This window comes from Ursus arctos, unplaced genomic scaffold (genome assembly GCF_023065955.2).
Source record: "Ursus arctos isolate Adak ecotype North America unplaced genomic scaffold, UrsArc2.0 scaffold_42, whole genome shotgun sequence".
In the NCBI taxonomy this organism is placed as follows: domain Eukaryota; kingdom Metazoa; phylum Chordata; class Mammalia; order Carnivora; family Ursidae; genus Ursus; species Ursus arctos.
This window is the reverse complement of record NW_026623059.1, coordinates 481,634-492,227: the sequence shown is the minus strand read 5'-3', so window position 1 is coordinate 492,227 and position 10,594 is coordinate 481,634. Positions and strand designations below refer to the sequence as shown.

General features: G+C 44.5%; 1 gene segment (V, D, J or C); it reads left to right on the top strand.

Annotated features, from left to right (window-relative positions):
• Positions 1 to 268: 268 nt before the first annotated feature.
• On the top strand, positions 269 to 866 carry LOC125281430 (immunoglobulin heavy variable 3-23-like). The segment is given in 2 exon segments: positions 269 to 374; positions 478 to 866. Coding segments are annotated over 2 exon segments (435 nt in total).
• Positions 867 to 10,594: the final 9,728 nt, after the last annotated feature.

Here is a 10,594-nt window from a genome sequence, read left to right as displayed (position 1 = left end):
CTGTCCCACAAGATTTATGTGAATATATAAAACTGAAGACACACATGAACGCCAAGTATATAATCTGGAAAGTTATATCATGAAATATAATTTTTTTCAAAAGTGGTCAACACCACCAAAACAAAGGCAGTCACATCTGTTCTGGTTACTGGCCTCTATGTCAGCATAGATCCCAAGCTGAATATATAGTCAGAGGTCATGCAAATAGGGCCCTCCCTCTGCTGATTAAAACAGCCCAACCCTGACTCTGCAGCTGGTAGAGGAGCCCCAGACCCAGGGTTTCCAGGTGTTCCAATCAGTAATCAGGACAGAACACAGAGAGCTCACCATGGAGTTGGTGCTCGGCTGGGTTTTCCTTGTTGCTCTTTTAAAAGGTAACTCATGCTGAACAAGAGACATGGAGTGTGTGAGTGGATCTGAGGGAGACAAACAGTGGGTGTGTGACAGTTTCCTGACCAGGATGTCTTGTGTCTGCAGGTGTCCAGTGTGAGGTGCAGCTGGTGGAGTCTGGGGGAGACCTGGTGAAGCCTGGGGGGTCCCTGAGACACTCCTGTGCAGCCTCTGGATTCAGCTTCAGTAGTTACAGCATGAGCTGGGTCCGCCAGGTTCCAGGGAAGGGGCTGCAGTGGGTCGCATACATTAATAGCGGTGGAAGTAGCACAAGCTACGCAGACTCCGTGAAGGGCCGATTCACCATCTCCAGAGACAACGGCAAGAACATGCTGTATCTGCAGATGAACAGCCTGAGAGCCGATGACACGGCCGTGTATTACTGTGCAAAGGACACAGTGAGGGGACATCAGTGTGAGCCCAGACACAAACCTCACTGTAGAAGGGGATCTGGACCAGCAGGGGGTGCACACTAGTCACCAGTTCTGTCCTTAAGCCCCAGGAGCAGCTGCAGATGGAGGTTGTGGGCAGGTTTCCTGTCAGGGTCTGGGGCTTCCTCTCCATAGAGCAGTTGCCCACAGGGACCCTCTCTGGACACATGATCCTGTGCTTACCTCTTCATTCTCTGACTTAGAAAATTTTTCTAACGTGAAAGCAGATATAGTAAAAACCACAAAAAAACAGTCACTCACAATGGTTATTCCTGTCCCTAAATACCAATGAATTACAAATATCCTGGTGCTCACATCTGAACCTTCACAGGAATCCCAGGTATACTCACTATGCATCACAAGACCACCCATCTCAATGTGCAAACATCCTAGAAGCAGCATTAAGTGCGTGCTGGACATGAGGCTACAGAGGCATCGACAATGCAAAGTGCAGAATGTGTCTTGGTGGGGGTCACTGTCATAATCCAAATCACAGCATCAATGTCAGTGACAACGTGGGAAAGCAGTAGACACCTTCCTGGTGTTGTGTGGATGTAGAACCTGAAGATCTCTGCCCCTCTCTCTCTCTCTCTCTCTTTCTCGCACACACACGCACGCACACACACACTGACTACACAAGGGTATAAAATCTTTAACACCTTCACCTGATTTCTCTATGAAATGTGGTCCTACAACAGAAATACACAGATACAGGAAGAACTCAAGAAGCAAGAATAATCTGAGATAAGCAACTTAAATTTACACCTAAAGGACCTAGAGAAAGTACAACTGAAGCCTAATACAGCTGAAGGAAGGAAATAAAAGTTGGAGAAGAAATAAATATAAATAAATGTTATAAAAACTAAAAAAACAACACAACAGATCAGAAAAAGTGTTATACACAAGTAACGCATCATGCAACACTACATCAAAAACTAAGAATATAGCGTATGGTGACTAACATAACATAATAAAAATTATTATAAAAAAGGGAAACCAAGGTTAAACATTGTTAAAATGTCTGTCCTGAACAGAGGAACTTACACTTTCATTTCCATCCCTGTTAAAATACTATCGGCATATTTCAAAGAGCTGGAACAAACAATCCTGAAATTTGTATGGAACCAGAAAAGACCCGAAAATGACTAGGGAATGATGGAAAAGAAAAACAAAGCTGGCAGCATCACGTTGCCTGACTGCGAGCTATATTCCAAAGCTGTGATCACCAAGACAGCATGGTACTGGCACAAACACACACACACATCTGGTACTGCATCAGAAAAGAGACTCCAGAAATGGACCCTCAAATCTATGATCAACTAATCTTGGACAAATCAAGAAAACAATATCCAATCGAAAAAAGTCTCTACATTAAGTGTTGCTGGAAAAACTGGACAGCTACAGAGAGAAGAATGAAAGTGGACCATTCCGTTACACCCTACACAAAGACAAACTCAAAATGGATGAAAGACATCAATGTGAGCCAGGAATCCATCAAAATCTTTGAGGAGAATATAGGCAGGAACCTCTTCGACGTCAGCCACAGTAACTTCTTTCAGGACACATCTCCAAAGGCAAGGGAAACAAGCAAAAGTGAAAATTTGGGACTTCATCAAGATAAAAAGCTTCTGCACAGGGGCGCATGGGTGGCTCAGTCGTTAAGCATCTACCTTCGGCTCAGGGAGGGATCCCGGCGTCCTGGGATCGAGCCTCACATTGGGCTCCCTGCTCTGTTGGAAGTCTGCTTCTTCCTCTCCCACTCCCCCTGCTGTGTTCCCTCTCACACCGTCTGTCTCTCTGTCAAATAAATAAATAAAATCTTTTTTAAAAAGCTTCTGAACAACAAAGGAAGCAGCCAACATAACTAAAGGGCAGCCCAGAGGGTAGGAGAAGATATTTGCAAATGACATTTCAGATAAATGGCTGATATCCAAGATCTCTAGGACTTATCAAACTCAACACCAAAAAAACAAAAAACCCAGTCAATAAATGGTAGGAGACATGAGCAAACACTTTTCCAAAGAAGACAAACAAATGACTAACGGATCATTAGCCATCAGAGAAATTAAAATCAAAACCACCTTGAGGGCCAGTCTCCAGGGTGCCGTCCAGGCAGGCTTGTCTTCGGAGGCTCCTCGGCGGTTGGAGTCGCGGATTCCGAATAAAGAGATTTAACAGAAATGTCAATATAAACTTCCTGGTCCACACGAGGTCTCCTGGGGAACAGGAATGGCAGGAGCAAACAATTAGAAATGGTCACCAGTGAAGTTTCACCGCTGCACACAGGCCACAGGAACAGCACTATCTACACAGATGAGACATATTGACTTCCAGTTAAGATGGCGGAGGAGTAGGGGACCCCTTTTTCAGCCGGTCCCACGAGTCGAGCTGGATAGGTACCAGACCAGCCTAAACAACCACGGAACCAGCCTGAGACGCAGGAAGATGCATCTGGATCTCTACAAATGAACACCTCCAGTGCTGAGTATTGAGGTACGAAGTGGGGAGCCATGAAACCGTGCACAGATATCGGAAGATAAACGGAAGGGGGAGGGAGCTGCCGAATTCAGGTGCCGGGAAGCGGTAGCCACTTGCATGGGGGACCAGGCAGGCTCGCAGACGGCACCCGCGAGAGAGTGGAGTGAGACTGGTGAGCCGGGTGTGCGCGCCACCAGGCATCTTGCGGAACACCGGAATCCCGGTGCGCTCACTGGATCCAGACTGAGACCGGGAGCTTCCGGACGCGCGTGGGGCGGCTGGCAGCTGGCGGTGTTAGAAACACAAAGGACAGAGACGCACTGGCCCTGGAAGTGAGGGCTGGGACGCCGGGTGTGGGGCGCACATCCCGGGACGCTGCAGGGTTGAGCAGCACCACCAATAACAGAGTTAAAGTGGCCAGAACATCAGTGAAGAATGGTCCGAGATCCCTCTGTTCTGTGACAGAGGCTGAAATTCGGCCGCTGCTGCTCTGACTCTCAGAAGAGGCACACCAAACCGCCAGGGAAAACCGCCAGAGAACAAAAGCCTGGAAATACCAGCTCAGAGAGTGCCCATCGCCATCCCCCCTCGCAGGGGACACGGAGACTCTACCCAAACAGGGTTGCCTGAGTATCGGCGTGGCAGGCCCCTCCCCCAGAACACAAAAGGCAGGCTGAAAAGTCAAGAAGCCCACAACCCGGGCGCCTGGGTGGCGCAGTCATGGAGCGCCTGTCTTCAGCTTAGGGCGTGATTCCGGCGTTCCGGAAAGGAGTCCCTCATCGGGCTCCTCCTCTTGGAGCCTGCTTCTTTCTCTCCCACTCCCCTGCTTCTGTTCCCTCTCTCACTGGTTGGCTGCCACATAAATAAATAAACAAAATCTTTAAGAAGAAGCCCACATCCCTAAGATCCCTATACAACAAGGGGCACGGCCTGGGACCCAGTCAATAATGTGGGCTCTGGACAACCCCGCAACCTCTCCTCATCAGAATGACAAAAAGGAGAAGCCCCCCACAGCAAAGAAAAGACAGTGAGTCTGTGGCCTCTGCCACAGAAATAATGGATATGGATGTAACCAAAGTATCAGAAATGGAATTCAGAGTAACGATGGTCAAAATGATGAGTAGAATTGAAAAAACTATTAACAAAAAGGTTACTGAGAATATAGAATCCCTAAGGACAGAAATGAGAGCAAATCTGACAGAAATTAAAAATTCTAGGAGCCAAATGCAGGCAAAACTAGAGGCTCTGACGGCCAGGGTCACAGAAGCAGAGGAACGGGTTAGTCAATTGGAGGATGGATTAATAGAGGAAAAAATGAAAATAGAAGATGGTCTTAAAAAAATCCACGCCCACGAATGTAGGTTACGGGAGATTACTGACTCAATGAAACGATCCAATGTTAGAATCATCGGCATCCCCGAGGGGGTGGAGAAAAACAGAGGTCTAGAAGAGATATTTGAACAAATTGTAGCTGAAAACTTCCCTAATCTAGTGAGGGAAACAGACATTCGTGTCCAAGAGGCTAGAGAGGACCCCTCCCAAGCTCAACCACGACAAACCTACGCCACGTCACGTCATAGTGCAATTCGCAAATATGAGATTGAAGGATACAGTATTGAAAGCGGCCAGGACAAAGAAATTTCTCACGTACCAAGGCAAAGGCATCAGAAATACGTCAGACCTGTCTACACAGACCTGGAATGAGAGAAAGGGTTGGGGGAGCATATTTAAAGCTCTTTCAGAGAAAAACATGCAGCCAAGGATCCTTTATCCAGCAAGGCTGTCATTCAGAATTGATGGAGAAATAAAGACATTTCAAAATCGCCAGTCACTAACCAATTTCGTAACCATGAAAACAACCCTACAGGAGATATTACGGGGGGTTCTATAAAAGTAAAAAGGCCCCAAGAGTGATACAGAATAGAAAGTCACAGCCAATACAAACAAAGACTTTACTGGCAACATGGCATCATTAAAATCATATCTCTCAGTAATCAGTCTTAATGTAAATGGTTTGAACCATCCCATATAACGCCACAGGGTTGCAGATTGGATAAAAAGAAATGACCCATCCATTTGCTGTCTACAAGAGACTCATTTCGAACCCAAAGATGCATTCAGACTGAGAGTAAGGGGATGGAGTACCATCTTTCACGCAAATGGACCTCAAAAGAAAGCTGGGGTAGCAATTCTCATATCAGATAAATTGGATTTTAAACTACAGACTATAGTTACAGACGCAGAAGTGCACTATATTAATCTTAAAGGAAGTATTCAACAAGTGGATATGACAATTATAAATATATATGCCCCCAACAGGGGAGCAGCAAGATACACAAGCCAACTCTTAACCAGAATAAAGAGACATATAAATAAAAATACATTAATAGTAGGGGACCTCAACACTCCACTCTCAGAAATAGACAGAACACCCTGGCGAAAACTAAGCAAAGAATCAAAGGTTTTGAATGCCATACTCGACGAGTTGGACCTCATAGATATATATAGAACACTACACCCCAGAAACAAAGAATACTCATTCTATTCTAATACCCATGGAACATTTTCAAGAATAGTCCATGTTCTGGGACACAATACAGGTCTCAACCGATACCAAAAGATTGAAATTATCCTCTGCATATTCTCAGACCAAACGCTCTGAAATTGGAACTCAACCACAAGGAAAAATTTGGAAGACACTCAAACACTTGGAGACTAAGAACCATCCTGTTCAGGAATGACTCGATAAACCAGGAAATCAAAAATCAAATTACACAATTTATGGAGACCAATGAGAATGAAAATACAACAGTCCAAAACCTATGGGATACTGCAAAGGCAGTCCTAAGGGGGAAATACATAGCCATCCAAGCCTCACTCAAAAGAATAGAAAAAGCTAAAATGCAGTTTTTATATTCTCACCTCAAGAAGCTGGAACAGCAACAGAGGGACAGGCCTAATCCACGCACGAGGAAGCAGCTGACCAAAATTAGAGATGAAATCAATCAAGCAGAAACCAGAAGTACAGTAGAGCAGATCAACAGGACTAGAAGCTGGTTCTTTGAGAGAATCAATAAAATTGACAGACCACTGGCAAGACTTATCCAAAAGAAAAGAGAAAGGACGCAGATTAATAAAATTCTGAATGAAAAAGGAGAGGTCACGACAAACACCATTGAAATTGGAAGGATTATTAGAAATTTTTATCAACAGCTATATGCCAATAAACTAAGCAATCTGGAAGAGATGGAATTCTTCCTGGAAACCTATAAACTACCAAGATTGAAACCGGAAGAAATTGATTCCTTAAACAGGCCAATTAATTATGAAGAAATTGAGTCAGTGATAAACAATCTTCCAAATAACAAAACTCCAGGCCCGGACGGTTTTCCTGGGGAATTCTACCAAACATTCAAAGAAGAAATAATACCTATTCTCCTAAAGCTATTGCAAAAAATAGAAACAGAAGGAAAGCTACCAAACTCATTCTATGAGGCCAATATTACCTTGATCCCCAAACCAGGCAAAGACCCCCTCAAAAAGGAGAATTACAGACCGATCTCCCTAATGAATATGGACGCCAAAATCCTCAACACGACACTTGCTAATACAATCCAACAGTACATTAAAAGCATTATCCATCACGATCAAGTGGGATTCATACCTGGGATGCAAGCGTGGTTCAATATTCGCAAATCAATCAGCGTGATACATCATATCAACAAGAAAAGACTCAGGAACCATATGATCCTCTCGATTGATGCCGAAAAAGCATTTGAGAAAATACAGCATCCTCTCCTGATTAAAACCCTTCAGAGTGTAGGAATAGAAGGTACATTTCTCAATCTCATAAAAGCCATCTATGAAAAGCCTACTGCAAATATTATTCTCAATGGGGAAAAGCTGGAAGCCTTTCCCTTAAGAGAAGGAACTCGACAAGGATGCCCACTCTCAACACTATTATTCAACATAGTACTAGAAGTCCTTGCAAGAGCAATCAGACAACAAAAAGCGATCAAAGGTATTCAAATAGACAAAGAAGAAGTCAAAATGTCTCTCTTCGCAGATGACATGATACTCTATATGGAAAACCCAAAACAAGCCACTCCCAAACTATTAGAAGTTATAGAGCAATTCAGTAACGTGGCGGGATACAAAATCAATCCTCAGAAATCAGTTGCATTTCTATACACGAATAACGAGACCGAAGAAAGAGAAATTAGGGAATCCATCCCAGTTACAATAGCACCAAAAACCATACGTTAACTTGGAATTAACTTAACAAGAGACGTAAAGGACCTATATTCTAGAAACTATAAATCACTCTTGAAAGACATTGAGGAAGACATAAAAAGATGGAAAGATATTCCATGCTCATGGATCGGAAAAATAAACATAGTTAAAATGTCCATGCTACCCAGAGCAATCTACACTTTCAATGCTATCCCGATCAAAATACCGAGGACATTTTTCAAAGAACTGGAACAAATAGTCCTTAAATTTGTATGGAAACAGAAAAGGCCCCGAATCTCCAAGGAACTGTTGAAAAGGAAAAACAAAGCTGGGGGCATCACAATGCCGGATTTCGAGCTGTACTACAAAGCTGTGATCACAAAGACAGCATGGTACTGGCACAAAAACAGACACAGAGACCAATGGAACAGAATAGAGAGCCCAGAAATGGACCCTCGGCTCTTTGGGCAACTAATATTTGATAAAGCAGGAAAAAACATCCGGTGGGAAAAAGACAGTCTCTTCAATAAATGGTGCTGGGAAAATTGGACAGCTACATGCAAGAGAATGAAACTTGACCACTATCTCACACCATACACAAAAATAAACTCCAAATGGATGAAAGACCTCGATGTGAGACAGGAATCCATCAAAATTCTAGAGGAGAACATAGGCAACAACCTCTACGACATCGGCCAAAGCAAACTTTTTCATGACACATCCCCAAAGGCAAGAGAAACAAAAGAGAAAATGAACTTGTGGGACTTCATCAAGATAAAAAGTTTCTGCACAGCCAAGGAAACAGTCAGAAAAACTAAGAGGCAGCCCACGGAATGGGAGAATATATTTGCAAATGACACTACAGATAAAGGACTGGTATCCAAGATCTACAAGAACTTCTCAAACTCAATACACGAGAAACAAACAAACAAATCAAAAAATGGGCAGAAGATATGAACAGACACTTTTCCAATGAAGACATACAAATGGCTAACAGACACATGAGAAAATGTTCAAAATCATTAGCCATCAAGGAAATTCAAATCAAAACCACACTGAGATACCACCTTACGCCAGTTAGAATGGCAAAAATAGACAAGGAAAGAAACAACAATTGTTGGAGAGGATGTGGAGAAAGGGGATCCCTACATTGTTGGTGGGAATGCAAGTTGGTACAGCCACTCTGGAAAACATTGTGGAGGTCCCTTACAAAGTTAAAAATGGAGCTACCCTATGATCCAGCCATTGCACTACTGGGTGTTTACCCCAAAGATACAGACGTAGTGAAGAGAAGGGCCATATGCACCCCAATGTTCATAGCAGCAATGTCCACAATAGGTAAATCGTGGAAGGAGCCGAGATGCCCTTCAACAGATGACTGGATTAAGAAGTTGTGGTCCATATATACAATGGAATATTACTCAGCTATCAGAAAGAACGAGTTCTCAACATTTGCTACAACATGGACAGCACTGGAGGAGATAATGCTAAGTGAAATAAGTCAAGCAGAGAAAGACAACTATCATATGATTTCTCTCATCTATGGAACATAAGAACTAGGATGATCGGTAGGGGAAGAAAGGGATAAAGAAAGGGGGGGTAATCAGAAGGGGGAATGAAACATCAGAGATTTTGGACTATGAGAAACAAACTGAGGGCTTCAGAGGGGAGGGGGGTGGGGGAATGGGACAGACCGGTGATGGGTAGTAAGGAGGGCACGTATTGCATGGTGCACTGGGTGTTATACACAACTAATGAATCATTGAGCCTTACATCGGAAACCGGGGATGTACTGTATGGTGACTAACATAATATAATAAAAATCATTAAAACAAAAAGGGAAAAAAAAAAAGAAACAAACTGAGGGTTTTACAAGGGAGGCGGGTGGGGGAATGGGCAGGCCTGGTGACGTTTATTAAGGAGGGCACATATTGGGAGGAGTTAAGATGGCAGAGGAATAGGGGTCCCCCTTTTCAGCTGGTCCCGAGTCGCGCTGGATATGCACCAGACCATAAAGAAAACCCACGGAATCAGCCTGAGATGCAGGAAGATACATCTGAATCTCTAGAAATGAACATCTCCAGCACTGAGTATTGAGGTACGAAGAGGGGAGCCGTGAATCCACGCACAGAAATCGGAAGATAAACTAAAGGGAGAGGGAGGCAACACAGTCGGGAGCCAGTAAGCAGTAGCCACCTGCACTGGGGAGGAGGCCAGACTTGCGGACCCGCACCCACGAGTGCGCAGACTGAGACCGTGAACCTGGGCACGCCCCTGTGACCAGACTGAAAATGGGCTCTCCAGAGTACGCGGGAATCACTGAAAGAGGGAGCTCAGGAGCGCGCACGAGAACTGGGGGCAGCTGGCGGTTTTAGACACACAAAGAAGAGAGACATGCTGGCCCTGGAAGTGAGGGCTGGGAACCGGCTGTGGCGCGCACAACACAGGACGCTGCAGGGTGTTCAGCAGCACCGACAGAAACAGAGTTAAGGAGGCCAGAAGAGCCCAGTGGAGAGCAGACTGAGATCTCTCTGTTCTGAGACAGAGGCTAGGATGCGGCCACTGCTGCTCTGAGGATCAGAAGAGGCACAGCAAACCGCCAGGGAAAGCCGCCAGAGAAGAAAAGCTGGAAATACTGGCTTACACTGTGCCCATCCCCATCCCGCCTCGCAGGGGACACGGAAACTCTACTCAAACAGGGTTCCCTGAGTATCAGCGCGACACGCCTCTCCCCCAGAAGGCAGGCTGAAAAATCAAGAAGCCCACATCCCCAAGGTCCCTATAAAACAAGTGCGCACTGCCTTGGTCCTGAGCAATAATTTGGGCTCTGGGCAACCCCGCAACCTCTCCTCATCAGAATGAGGAAAAGGAAAATCTCCACCCAGCAAAAAAAAAAAAAAAAAAAAAAAAAAAACGAGTCTGCGGCCTCTGCCACAGAACTGATGGATATGGATATAACAAAATTATCAGACATGGAATTCAGAGTAACAATGGTCAAGATGATGTGTAGACTTGAAAAAAATATTAACAAAAATATTAACGAGAATATAAAATCTCTAAGG